The 14,140-nt window shown below is 45.6% G+C and overlaps 1 protein-coding gene across 6 annotated transcripts in view; it reads left to right on the top strand.

Annotated features, from left to right (window-relative positions):
• The window catches only part of TENM4 (teneurin transmembrane protein 4), a 727,387-nt gene that overhangs the window by 664,846 nt on the left and 48,401 nt on the right, over nucleotides 1-14,140 (top strand). For all 6 annotated transcript variants that reach the window (XM_046686180.1, XM_046686184.1, XM_046686179.1 and 3 more), the window contains 3 exons: nucleotides 1,077-1,220; nucleotides 4,138-4,387; nucleotides 13,581-13,813. In XM_046686180.1, coding sequence (XP_046542136.1) covers nucleotides 1,077-1,220; nucleotides 4,138-4,387; nucleotides 13,581-13,813 — 627 coding nt within the window. The remainder of the gene's footprint in view (nucleotides 1-1,076; nucleotides 1,221-4,137; nucleotides 4,388-13,580; nucleotides 13,814-14,140) is intronic.

Raw genomic sequence — 14,140 nt, 5'->3', positions numbered from 1 at the left:
GGACCTCTTCCAACTACATTCCCCTCCTGCCACAGATGGCCAGTGGTCTTTTATGGCACCTAAAAGAAACTTCAAGGGGCTGCCCAATGTTAGTTCCTGTCTTGAGCATGTGGTAGGCTATTGCCCACTAGAAAATAATGTCTGCACAGAAGTTACCTGGAAAAAATGGTGTTCCCGTCTGTGCTGGTTTCTTTCCATAGGGCAGGTACAGGGCTTTTTCCAAACCCAGGCTCAGGGAGCCTGCTGTGGTTAGCCTGCATCCCAGGGACCTTCTAAGGAGACCTGGATTTATGAAACACGAGTGAAACCAGAGATTTTCAAGCCTTGAGACCTCAAAGCAACTTTCAGCTGTCAAAGTACCCTAACTGAGCTCCTTTTCCATTTATTCATTATAAATGATTTTGGAGTTTTTTTCTTTATAAAAGTAATATCATGTTCATTAATCAAAATATGAAAAATGGACAAAAAATAGAAATAAAGTCATCCATGTTCCTGTAAACGAATACAAGCACTTGCTAATAATTAAATTTATTTTCTTTTTTCATGTATAGTTTTTTTTAAAACACAGATATAATATTGTATATAACCAGTGTTTTCAACTTAGCATTAGTCCATAATCATTTTCCATGTCACCCCATGGTCTTCTTAACCGTAATTTCCAGTGCGTAATATTTCTCAAACGGATGCACTTTGGTTTGCTCAAGCTCTCATCCCTTTTGAACCTGTATATTACTCCCAGTTTTCCACTGTTATAAATAACGCTGCAGTGAAGACTTCTGTGCCCAAAGTATTTTCCACACTAAAGATTATTTCCCTGGAATTGATTCACTTGGGTCCTTTTTAAAGTATTTAGTACATTTGCTTAACTTTTCCTAATAACGTACGATCACTCTTCAAAAAAGGATGTTAAAGCTCGTCATCCCTGTGTTAGCATTGCACACAGATGTGATTCCACCTGAGAAATATGACCCTTTTGTCCTCTTCTACAAAAGACAAGCAGGGCCTTGCATGCAGGACTAAAAGCCAAAGATAAGGGTTTGCTCACCTCTACATTTTGTGCCTTTTGTTTTTTACAGTTTCCGTGGGTTATGAGTATGAATCCTGCCCAGATCTGATCCTGTGGGAAAAAAGAACAGCAGTGCTGCAGGGCTATGAAATCGATGCTTCCAAACTGGGAGGATGGAGCCTGGACAAACATCATGCTCTCAACATTCAAAGTGGTGAGTGGATTAGTAGACTTCGAGGAGCCGGGCCAGGCGTGTGACCCCCGTCTCATAGCCTTTGTGCCCAACCAGACAAAAGATGCACACTTCAAATTATGTAGGCTCATATGTGATCAGTTGGTCAGAAGGATTAGTCAACATATATTCTCTGGGTACCTGCTCTAATCTTGTCACCACTAGGCACTGGAGATGCAGAAATGAAAGGCCTCAGGAATGTCCACTCTGGTTGGAAGCAAACACTTCCTAGGTAACATCCATGCTGTGCCATGGACAGCACCATCCCAGAGGGAAGTGCGGGACACTATGTGTGCAGAGAAGAGGAGCACCTCACCCAGCTTCTTGGTTCAGCAAGGCGGCCTTTTGGAGAGGACTCCTGACCTGAGTCTCAGTGGGTCCATAGAATTAGCCCTATGTATCAAGTGGGAGAACATTCTAGGCAAAGGGCACAGTATGTGCCAAAGCACTGAAGCCTGAAAGAAGAGGATTTGGAGAGAAGACTCATTGTGGTTTGAGCAAAGGTTGAAATGCAGGGACTAGCAAAGCCAAAGCTGGGGGCTTGAGCAGCTGGAGCCCAGGGTAAGAAGATTAGCACTCAACTTCATCCAGAGGCAAAGGTCAAGCCTCTGAAAGATCTAACGCCTGCTATGACACAGTCAGATCTGTGTTTTAGATAGCTCACCCTGACTGTGTTCAGAGACAGGACAGCTAAATATGGCAATGAGGCCGGATATCTCCTGCCTGATCTATAGATGCAATGAATGTCTATCAAAGCCACCACGTGTTTTGGGGGGAAATTAGCAAACTAATTCTAAAATTTATGATAGAATAAAGAGTTATGAATAGATAAGACAGGCTTTAAGAACAAAAAAGAGGCACTCACCAGATATTAAGCTATCGTAGAAAAACCGTAATCTCTAAAACTATGTGGTGCTGGCACAGGAACGGATCAGAAGATTCCTCGGGACAGAGCAAGGAGACCAGAAACTGTGAGTAGTAATTAAAACTAGGGTTGGCCACGAATGTCAGAAAAGCCAAAATAAAAGAATTGCAAACAAGTTAAAATTTTGTTTCTCACTCACCTGAAAGTCTGGAGGGGGATAGTCCAGGGCTGGTTTGGCACTCTGCAGGGTCACAGGTCCAGGCTCCTCCCCTCTTGTTGCTCTAATCACGCCTCCATCCCCACGGTCATAGTCCAAGGTGACCGCGTCAGCTCCAGCCGTCACATCCACTTTCCAGCCAGCAAGAAGGAGAGAAAGGACTAAGAGCAGGACCCTTCCATTGTAAGGACACCTCCCAGCAGCTGCCCACACGACTTCTACTTCCACGCCATCAGCCAGCACTTTAGTCATCTGCCAAGTGTAGCTGCACATGGGGCTGGGGATTGTAGTCGGTTCCAGATAGTCATGTGCCTAGCTAAACATCAGGGGTTCTATAATTTGGAATACAGACAGGGTAGCTAGGATGGAGATCCGTGGATGACTACAAGTTTCTGCCACACACCCTGTAAATACAGGAAATTGGTATATGATGGAGGTAACGTCATGTATCCGTGGAGGAGGGATAGGTGTTTCAGGAATTGGTACTGGCAAAATTGGCTTAATATGTGAAGAAAAACAAAACTGAGTTCACCCTGTATTTTTATGTATTTTGCATACAAAATAAATAAAGCTTGATTAAAGATCTAAATTTGAAGATAACACTCTAAAATTAATAGAGGAAAATACAGGAGAATACTTTTATGATCTCAGAGAAGGATTCCCAAAACCTAAAAAAAGCACAAACAAGGCCCAGCCCTGCGGTGTAGCAGTTAAGTTTGGCACACTCCACGTTGGTGGCCCAGGTTCACGGGTTCAGATCCCAGGTGTAGACTTACTCCACGCCATGCTGTGGAGGCATCCCACATACAAAATAGAGGAAGATTGGCACAGGTGTTAGTTCAGGGCTAATCTTCCTCTGCCAAAAAGAATAAAATAGAAAAAGCACAAACATTAGAGTAGAAAAATGATTGATTAGACTACATAAAAATGAAAGATATCTGTTCAATATAGGACACAGCTAGTAGGTGCGAGCATGGGAGAAGATTCTTGTGACCATAAAAAGCAAAACTCACTCAGGCTTCAGTATGGAACGGGTGAGGCAGGAGGCCGGGAGTCCAATGGGAAGCTGTGGCAATAATACAGGAGATAAAGGATAATCTGGACTGAAAAGGAATAGTATAGATATGAGATGAAGCTTACAAGTCAAGGTCAATCCCTTCACTTTGCTGGTGGGGAAACTGAGGCCAAACAGCAGTTAAAGCCATGAAGGGACTATGCAAAATCTGAGATCAGTCCTTTAGTAGCAGAAACAGGTGGACACCCAGGTCTCTTGGCTCTACTTTGGTGAAAAGAGACCATGAGCTCACTTGTGCATTTCTATAAACATTTGTGGTGTCTACTCTGTGTCAGGTTCTGTGCTAGGCTCTAGGGGATGCAGAAACGGTATCAATCTAAAAAGAGAGAAACACGTTAAGTGCAATAAAGAATTCTTGCTGGAGTAGAGACATGGAGCAGGTGCATGAGATGTGTGTTATTGGTTTGAGAGGCAGTGAAGCTGAATGACTGAGAGTGCAGATCAGGAGTGCTTCTGCTATCATCCGTGTGACCTTGGGTGAGCCGCCTAGCCTGTTCTCCATTAGTAGAGGGGGAATAATAGTACCTCTCACAGAGTTGGGAGAATTCAGTCAGTAAAGCAGTATGGCCTGTTCAGGACACTGGGTTTCATTATGGAGGAGAGGCGGCCTTGGGAGGTGAGTCTGGAAATAGTAGGCAGAGGTTTTGCATTCCTTGCAAAATCCTGGTGACTCTCTGGTCGGCCACAGAAGACAGCCAGTCCCTGCTCCACGGATGACTCTGTTCTTCTGTCCTTGTCCCAGGCATCTTGCACAAAGGGAATGGAGAGAACCAGTTCGTGTCTCAGCAGCCACCTGTCATCGGGAGCATCATGGGCAATGGGCGCCGCAGAAGCATCTCCTGCCCCAGCTGCAATGGCCTTGCTGATGGCAACAAGCTCCTGGCCCCCGTGGCCCTCACCTGTGGCTCCGACGGGAGCCTCTATGTGGGAGATTTCAACTACATCCGAAGGATCTTCCCCTCTGGGAACGTCACCAACATCCTGGAGTTGAGGTATGTAAGGTGAGGCCTTCCTCACAGGTCTTAATAACGTCATCCCTTTGCCATCCTCTGGGCCCACCTGGCATTACCCACTGGGCCCAGAAAAGCAGGAAAGACAGAGCCTCACCTGTCACCTGTCAGACTCTGGGACTTTTCACTTCCCAGCTCAGAGGCTAAACTGTAAGCTGAGGGCTCTGGGGAAGTAGGTACTGCTTTCCACCGGGCACTGCATGAAGACAAGCCACACTTGGAACAGGGAGATGTCCTTAGTGTCCAGATGAGGTAGAAGGCTGCTAGCAACCAAGAGTTAGACTGCTTGGAAGCCCTTGAATCTTCTTTCTGTTTCCTAGCACCAAACGGATTGGAATGATCACACGAGTCTTTCTATAAGGACAAGGGATGGCATAATGGACAAGGCCCCCACACCGGTGTTCCCAGGTTTGGCCCTGCCACTTAACACTCATCAGAGTTAGTGGCAGTTGTCTTCAGCTGCCCACTACAGAGATAAGGCCCACAGGCTGAAATTGGCAGCACCCGTCTGCTCCTAAGGTGCTGCAGAGCCCACCGAGTGAGTCAGCCTTTTCTTTTTCCCCATCCTGACTGTGAGAGACAGAGCACAGTTATTCCCTGGAGTAAGTGCTTGCTGCGACTCTCACTGCAGTGCGTGTGTGAGAGGAGGGGACGGCTTGCTGGCTGACCGACAGCCATCACGGCCCTCAAGATGAGACTGTGAGTGTTCGCCCACACACAGGGACAAATGAAAGAGAGGGTCTTTGGCCACGAAAAGCATCAGAAGCTCCCATTCTGTGGACTCAGGAAATCAAGTATTCCACACACAGGGACAAATGAAAGAGAGGGTCTTTGGCCACGAAAAGCATCAGAAGCTCCCATTCTGTGGACTCAGGAAATCAAGTATCAGGCTGAATGAGAATAAGGGCACCGATGGAATATTCCCTGCTTTTCTTCTCTCTTTTATAAGTTTGACTGGCATAAACATCTGCCAAAGAAGAAGGAACCCTGGGGTGTATTTGCTTCAGTCAACTGCTCATATTGTCTTTCCATCTCCTGCACTATCATGGAAAGAGCCATGGACTAGGGGAACAGCCCACCTTGGCGGAGAGGCTGTACATTTTTGGGCAAGAGACTTACCCTCTCTGGACCTCCGTTTTCACATCTTTCAAATAAGAGATCCCGTTTTCCCTATCTCCCTCCCACAGCTGGGAGATCATGGAAGACAGTGGGTAGGGAAGTGAGGAGTAAATGAAATTTGGAAAGAAAATTTATTAATATGTTATCATCTTGATATATTTTCTTCCAGTCTTTTTTCCCAGGCCTGTTTCCCTGTGTCACCCCCTCCCTTCTAATTATACTATGTCTCCAATTCTGTATCCTATCGTGAGGAGGATCGTGGTGGGCTACACAAGTTTTGATAACTCTCTGTAGGGCAGTGCGCACGCAGAGACACGGCAGTGAGCGTGTGTATCTCTGGGGATGTGTCTCTGTACAGGGGAGGGATCCACTGTTCAGCCTCTGTCTTAGCCCTGGTGGAAGCAGCAACATGTCAACTTCATCCTCTTCCCCTGAAGTCAGCAGTAGCAGTGCAGGTGAAACTGTGCCTCTTCTGTGATATGTAGCTGCTTGTAAGTGAGCTCACTGACAAGTAATATCCAATATAAAATATATCAGTGTCAGAGCTGCTAAGTCTTTATTTATTATAGTATTATACAGTACCATTGCTGTCAAGTTTTCAGGCTGCTAATAATGCTTCTAACCCTGCTGCTAACACCTCATTCTTTCTTCTATTCCCTGCTCTCCTGTCTTCTGTCAGAAATAAAGATTTCAGACATAGGTAAGCCAACCAGTGGAGAATTTCCTGTCTCTCCTCTGCCTTGTTGCATGTTGTATGGTAAGCTGCACGTGTCAGTTTCAGATGGCTCAGTGGCAAATGAATCCTGCGTGATTGTAAGTGGTTGGGGGTAATCAGTTACAATGAGAGGCAGTCATTAATAACGGTGGGGCAGGTAGCAAGAGCCTGAACTCCTTCCATCTCTAGAAAGGTGCAGCAGTTACTCTGTAGTCTGTGGACATGACAGACTGAAGTAATAGGGGGCACAGTTGAAACCTTGGCATGGTAATTTGAGCACCACAGTTTGCTTATCCTTGGAATAAATGAGGACGTCATTCTAACTGTGTTGAGTGACTTTGATGATCACAGTGGGAAGTCCTGAGAACATCTCGATCAGGCAGAGAACCTGGAAGAAGACAGGTTTCAGGTTTGCACTTCTGTGGGCATTCCGGGGGCCTCAGCTTTGGTGGCTGGGATGCCAGGTGACCCCAGCAGAAGGTTTGCCAGCAAGGACAGAATGGGGGAGGATTTTCAGACCATACGGACCACCCAAATAGAACAATCCCCAAATAGGAACTTTGTCACAAAGTAGACTGTCATGTAGGCCACAGTGACACTGCAGAAGGCAGGAGTGAGCCTCGTCAGACACACCGAGAGAAATGTCTGCCTGTCAGCATCACCTGTCATTGTGGCACTCGTCTAACTCCTGGGTAACAGTCACCTCCAAGTCTCCTGTCCTCACACACATTTGGGTGACTTGAAAGTAGCCATGGGCAGATGGAGCTGTGGCTTGCACTGCCACAGAGGTGGCTCTTAGTTATCCACATGGGACATACGGGGCACATGCTAAATTGGCATAAAAGAAAGTCTTCAGATGGTGGAAAGAGTCAAATAGACCTAAAATCCAATAATTATTATCTATATAATTAGATATAGTATTCATGTCACCATCATATATATTATTTTAAGATAATAATTAACGTGTATGGAGCATTTAGCATGTAGCAGAGAGGGGGTTAAGTGATTTACATGGATTATAGCGTTTTGTCCCCAAACCACCCTGTGGGATAGGTTCTCGTGATTACATCCAACTTACAAATGAAAAGACAGAAGCTCCCCAATTGGGCCTTGAAAAAATTACTTCATCTGTCAGAGCTTTAGTTTCTAACTTGAGCTTAATAAAATCTCCCTTGGAGGTTGTTATAAGGGTCACAAAGAATGTTTGTAAAGTATCGAGCGTTGTGCCAGCCACAGAGAGGAGCTCCAGAAATGGTAGTAGCAATAATAAGTATTACTATTGTTGTTATTATCATCCTCACATCACAACAATTTGATGATGCCTTCACCTTTCCATAGAAGGAATTCAGTCCTCTTACAACCAAAGACACATGTAATTAAAGTAAATTAAATAGAAATTGGGGAAATAAAACAAAAAAGAGGAAACATATATATGTAATTATACATCACATTAGACTCTGAGCTTCCTGGCAGCCAGAGTAAACAGGAAAACATAATTATTTTCATGGTTTGTATTATCAGAAATGGGAAAATATGCCCACTTCTCAGCGTAGGAATATTTTTTTCCTGACACTGAAATCTAAAAGAGATTTTCCATGAGCTTTGTATGGATGGTACTGAACTTTGCCCTGATATACGCCCTCAAATCCAGTTTTGCAGAGAACACAGAAGTACATTTCATACAAAGATCTTAGATGAAAACCTAGCATATAGCATAAAATCTTCCATCAGTGGTGGTAACTGCCTGGGACGTAGCAGGGACATAGGGGGACCCAGCTAGGAAGAGACAGGAGGCCAGGGTGCTTGTCCAGCTTTCCTGTGCATTCATTGTTTGGCCTTGGGCTGGTCACCTAGCTTTTCTGGTTTCCGGTCTCATCATCTGTAAATTGAGAGATTGTGGTTTTGATGCCTTTTGTTTCTGATGTTTAGTCATCTTTTGATATATCCATGGTTTGATTTCAAAGCCAGCTTCCTGCCCTTTCTCAATTTTCTCAGATTTTCTCAGATGCTAAAAACTATTTTTAAAGTGAACCAAAGTGGAAGGGAAAAGAGGAATTTCTTTCTGCTCTCCAGTTCTCTAAAGACAATCAGGAGTGAGAAGACCTGGGTTCCAGCTCTGATCTTTAACTGGCACCGGGATATTGGCAAATCCCTTCCTCTCTCTGGGCCATAGTGTCCCCATCAGTAAATGTCAAAAGTGGATTAAAGAAATTCTGAAATGTTGTCCTCTTCATCTGTTAGCATTTAATGTCTCAGCTGCTCCCAGGAATAGCATTTGGCTCTAGGCTGCTGCCCTGAGCCTGTGTGTGTGTCCCCAGGGCAGACTTGTCCCTGCCTTTGGCTTTTCCAGCCTCAATGCCAGCCCACCATGCTCAGCACAGGGACCCCTAATCCTTTGGGCATCTTCCTTCGTGGACCCCTTCAGGGAACAAGCATCTTCACTCTTCCCCGATTTCTTCCTTAGGGTCATGGAGGAATGTTTGAAGTCTGTTGTTCAAAAGTATATTTGAACTCAAGTCTCCATCAGACTCAGCTACACATATTATGTTAGTTCTCTCAGAGCCCTGAACTGCCACAGGAAATAGGTCGGACAGGACAATATTAAGTCTGACATACTTGGCTTTTCCATTATGTAGTAACATAAATATTCTGGAGGTCTCTCAAGGTGACCAGCTGCCATTTATTGGGCATTTTTATTTTTTAATGAAAGGGCACTATGCTCAGAGATTTACTTTCTTTTTACAGTTTCGTCCTCAAAATAGCCCTTTGAAGTAGATGTGATTAACCCCAGTTCTTAGATGAAAACACTGAGGCTCAGAGAGTGAAGTGATTTGCCCGAGGTCACCTACAAGTGGGTGGTAGAGCTGATATTTGAGCCCCTGTCAGTGTGGCTCCGTGCTCAAGCTCTTCTCACTGCTTCCGAGAATCAGTGGATCAAGTTCTGCCAGCTTGCCACCCGATGTGGTCAAAGCATGCTTCTTTGCACAAGGCAGACCTTGCTCTGAGACCAAGGGAGAATTCTCACTCAGAAGCAGGGAATAGATCATCAAGAGACGTCTGGGCTCACAGCTCCTGCTAGAAAATTCCTTACACCGTCTAGAAAGAGGGCAGAGTAAGGCTTGACTTCAGCTCATTCACTTCAGGAATGATACCCTTAGAGCCTCCAAGATTTTATGTAGCTTCCAGAGGTGCCAAGGTTATGTTTAAGGAAATAGAAAAGAATGTGTGTCCTCAGAACTCCTATGGCAGACTCTAGATATAGAGCCGCACCCTTCCTCATGCCAAGCCCTGCTCAGGATACTGGGGATCAGAATTGGATCAGACATGGCCCCTGTCCACAGAACTGGGTCTGGGGTCTCAGCTGTAGGCCATCTTCCATCTCATGCCCTGAAGACATTTATGGTTTTCAGAGTATTCTAAGGCCTTGCTACTCCTAGTATAGACAAGCAGCATTGGCATCTTCTGAGAACCTGTTAGAAATGCAGACTCTCAGGCCACACCCCAGAATTACTGAACTGAAATCTGCATTTTAACAAAATCTCCAGGTGATTCTTACACACACTGAAGTTTGAAAAGCCCTGCTCTAAGGCCATGGTTTCCAAATATGATGGGCAGTTGCTCAGGCCCTTCAGACCTGATGGGTGAGGCTCTCTTTCTTAAAGTTTTCCAGGTGATTCTGATGTGTACCCCTGTTTGAGAACCATCCCTCTAAGATCCTTCACAGTGGGTACGTCCTGCATATACTCCCAGGGAGACAGATAGGCATTCACTCACTGATTCATGAATTCAGCAGACCTTTCTGGAGCACTAAGCGCCAGGGACTCAAAGTCAGTCCCTACCCTTGAGGAGTTCAAGATGTCATTAAGGAGACAACTAAACAGAAGACTGCCTTACGTTACTAGAGGTACTAAAAGTATGGTCTGCATAGGGTCAAGTAGGGTCACAACGAAAGAAGTGGCCAGTTCTGCCAGTTGGGGAAAGCGGGGGGCCAGGAACCCAGGGATGGCATTGCAGATGAGGTGATGCTTGAGCTGAGTTTCAGGAGATGAGCAGGTGCTTCCTGGTAAATAAGGGCAGTGGAGCTTTCTAGACCTGAGAAGCAGTGTGGGCAAGTAGGAAGAACACAGACTTTGGAGTCAAGCAGATTGGAGGTGGAAATCCATCTTACTGCTTAGCAGGATGATCCTGGTCTAGTCACTTCACGCCTCTCAGTCTCAGTTTTCTGAAATATTAAAAAAAAGATCTGACTTAATGGTGGTTGTGAGGAATATGAGGTCATGCGTGTAGTGTCTAGGATGGAACAGGCATCCAGAGATGGTATGGATGCTTTGGTCCCAGTCGTAGCCGTCTCTGCAGCTCTGCTCTGTGGGCTGGTGGCACTGCTCCCAGCAGAGGTCTAGGTGCTGCTCCCGGTACAGGTGGCATGAGGAAGAAGTGAGTTGAAGACTGTCCAAAAGCTCTGCCAACTAGAAAGGGATGTTGAGATATATAATATCATTTGATCCTAATGACAAGCCTGTGAGCCAAGCGAGCAGGGACTTAATCATCTGACCAGCTGAAGGACCTACAGCTTGAACGATTCAGGCGACTTTCTCAGATTAGCACCCACATCTTCTAAGTTCAAAGCCAGTGCTCTTTACCTTACACTTAAGTGACCACTAGACGTCAGATTTGTCCTTAGGCACAAAAGATGGGTCCACAGCTCTTATACATTCTCTGGGACAATCCTGCCAATGCCACCATCTTCTGAATTCAGTGATCTAAGAAATTCCCCATGAGTGGCACTTCTCTGGGGCAGTACAGGAAGACATGAGCCGGAAACTCAGGGGGCTAATCTGAGTGGACAGGGTCCCCCACTCTACTCCCTTAGGGACTCATTTTCTGCCAAGGTGAATAGCACCAGTTTATCATGAATGATGCTCAAAAAAATAAAATAATCACCCCCACCTCACACTGTCATCAGGAAAGCAGAAAGATCAAGGCTGCCCCCGCCTTGCAGAGCGGGATCTAAGGTCACTGCATTTTATTTAGCCAGAATCAGTGTCATCCGGGAAGATTCAATCTGTGCTGCATTATAGGGTAAGTCACAGGGGACACTTCAAGATAACCAGGACATGTCTCCTGTTACCACTGCCCCCAAAAGGGAAATAAAAGCTAAGTAATTTGATTGAAAATACTATTTAAATAAACGAAAAATGGAGATGCCATCCACTTAAAGCAAGTGGCTGCTGTGGGCTAGAAGACACCAACTGAACGTTGGAAATACAAAAATGAATAAAATCCCATGTCTTCCCTTCAAGTGTTGGCTGTCAGATTTGGGAGACAGACACATAAATAAACAGCCACGGCATTATGTTAAGTGTCCTGTAACCCAGACATGAATCTCAGTGCACAGAGAGGAAAGGCGGGGGAAGGTGTGCCAGAAAAGGTGCCATTCAAGCTGACTCCTGAAGAGTGAGTAGCAAGCAGTTCAGCAGGCTGGAAAGGGGAGGGCGTGGGACACTCCACGGAGCTGGAACAGCAGGTACAGAGAGGCATGAAGGCGTGTTGAGTGACAAGTGGTCGGCATTACTGGAGTATAGGGCATCTCTGAGGACATGGCTGGAAAGAGGCTGGGAAGATGGAGCAACAGCAGAGCATGAAGTGCCTGCTGCTGAGCTGGGGAGTGTGAACTTAGCCTGTAAGAAATGGAGAGTCCTGGAAGAGAAAGCACCCAGGTGACAGGTGGGTGTTCAGGTTAGGCCAGGGCTGAATAGCTTGGGGAGGACCCAGGCTGCAGGCAGAGAGACCTCCCCTTTATCCGAGGAGCAGGTGATACGACAGGAGTGTTAGGGCTACAAAGGCAGGACAAGTTCTTGGAGAAAATCTTCTCGTCTTAGTTGAATTTTGGGAGAGAAAACAAGGGAAGGAGAGCCTTTCGTATGGAGGCCAGTCCTCAAGACACCGTCCAAAGCAGGGGATGGTTGTGATGACAGATAGTCAGGGCCAGATTAAGACCTTCAGAGACCTTAACACTGAAAAGATTACAGTGCCCCAATCTTCATATGTAATTCAAAAAACACCAATCTATAAAATAAGATTTTATTTCTCAAAAGAACCCAAAACTTACATGCCTGATAAAATGTAAAATAGCTTCTTTCTAGACTTTTCTGATCCTCTTACTTGCATCTTGAAGGGGTATACAGCGCCCCTACTCCAGTGCTCTAGGCCCTGCTCAGTCTGCCCCACATCTCCTAGCACAGCTGTCCCACAGTCCAGTGAAAATGGCCAGTGCCAGGCCGTCCAGCCTGAACAGAGAGATTCCCTCCAATCAGAAGACTTTCCAGAGATGTAGAAGGGATTGCCAATATTGAGATGCAGTTTCTGGGCCTGGGAACGATCGGGCCGTGCACAGGAACTGAAAACTAGCAGCCCACGAGTTATGAGTCCAACTCCAGTGTGGCCTAGACATGGAAGAAATTGTAAATCGGTACCATGTGACAGCAAAATTCACGCATAATTTTGGCAAAATAGCTGTTAACATCCCCATTTTGCGGATGAAGAAAAACCTGAGGCTCAGGAGGCCAGGTAACTTGCCCAAGTTTCAGAAGCAAGAAATGACAGAGCCGGACTTGGAACCCAGACTGATCTGATTGCAGCACCTGTGCATTTTTTCCCACCCTGTGCCTAGAGGATTAACACCTTCCTCTGTTGGCATAGCCTTGTCTTTATGACTGTTTTCCAGAAAACAGCCATCATCAGCCTTGCTCCTCTGTTTTGTTTCTTTTTCCTTGGGTATTCCTGCACATTACAAACTAATCCTGCAATTCATTTATATCTGACTGCAGGAGGGAGACTACTGGGCTCCTGAGAAGCATAACATAAGCGTCAACAGAAGACGGTGTTGATGCTGGCTGGGAGTCAGATCTGGCTAGGGTCTTATCAGTCAGCCCCAGAATGGCTGTGGGGCTGCTGTAAAAACTCTGTAGGAGAAGGGCTTGAGTGTCAAACTCTTGAAGTGTTTTTTAAAGTCAAGCCCTTTCATGTTTCTGGCTTGGCTTTACAGGCCACCTATGGTAAGCCTCATTGATAATCTTTTTAAGAAAATGTGTACTGAGCACCTGATATGGGCGTGGCACTGGGCTGGGCATCGCAATCATTGGCAAGAGCATTTTGCATTAATAGTTTGGTGGGAGGGATAGTTAGAACAACCACTGGGGTCAGAAAAGTTGGAGAACCATCACCCAAAATAGAGAGATCATCCCCAGAAGACATTTTTTGCTTGGATTCACGTTGTACATCTCTGGCTACCTGACAGGAAAGAAGAAAGTGCTCACCAACTGGCATGTCCTTGTTTTCCAGCCACAGTCCAGCACATAAATACTACCTGACCACAGACCCCATGAGCGGGGCTGTCTTCCTTTCTGACACCAATAGCCGGCGGGTCTTTAAGATCAAGTCCACCATGGTGGTGAAGGACCTTGTCAAGAACTCCGAGGTGGTTGCGGGGACAGGTGACCAGTGTCTCCCCTTTGATGACACTCGCTGCGGGGATGGTGGGAAGGCCACAGAAGCCACGCTTACCAACCCTAGGGGTAAGGCCTTGCTTTTTAAACACTGTCAGTAACATTTATGGGAGTAGTTTCCATTTCCAAAAGAAATACGTGTTTATTGTTGCAAAAAATGTTGGAAAATACCAAGAACTCTATGGAGGAAAGTTAAAATTGTCATAATTTCACCTGCCAGAAATATTCCCAGTTATCTTCTCCTATCTTTCCTTCTAGCCTTTTTTCTAAGTGTTTATATGCATGTAATGCTTGTCAAAAGCTAACAAAATGAGGAGCCCATTAAACTGTTTTAGTAACCTACATTTTTTCCTAACTGATGTATCATGAACATCTGTGTCATTAAATAGTCTTCTG

Source organism: Equus quagga, chromosome 14 (assembly GCF_021613505.1).
Source record: "Equus quagga isolate Etosha38 chromosome 14, UCLA_HA_Equagga_1.0, whole genome shotgun sequence".
Classification (NCBI taxonomy): domain Eukaryota; kingdom Metazoa; phylum Chordata; class Mammalia; order Perissodactyla; family Equidae; genus Equus; species Equus quagga.
Note: the sequence above shows the minus strand (reverse complement) of the source record. Positions and strands in the feature narration are given on the sequence as shown.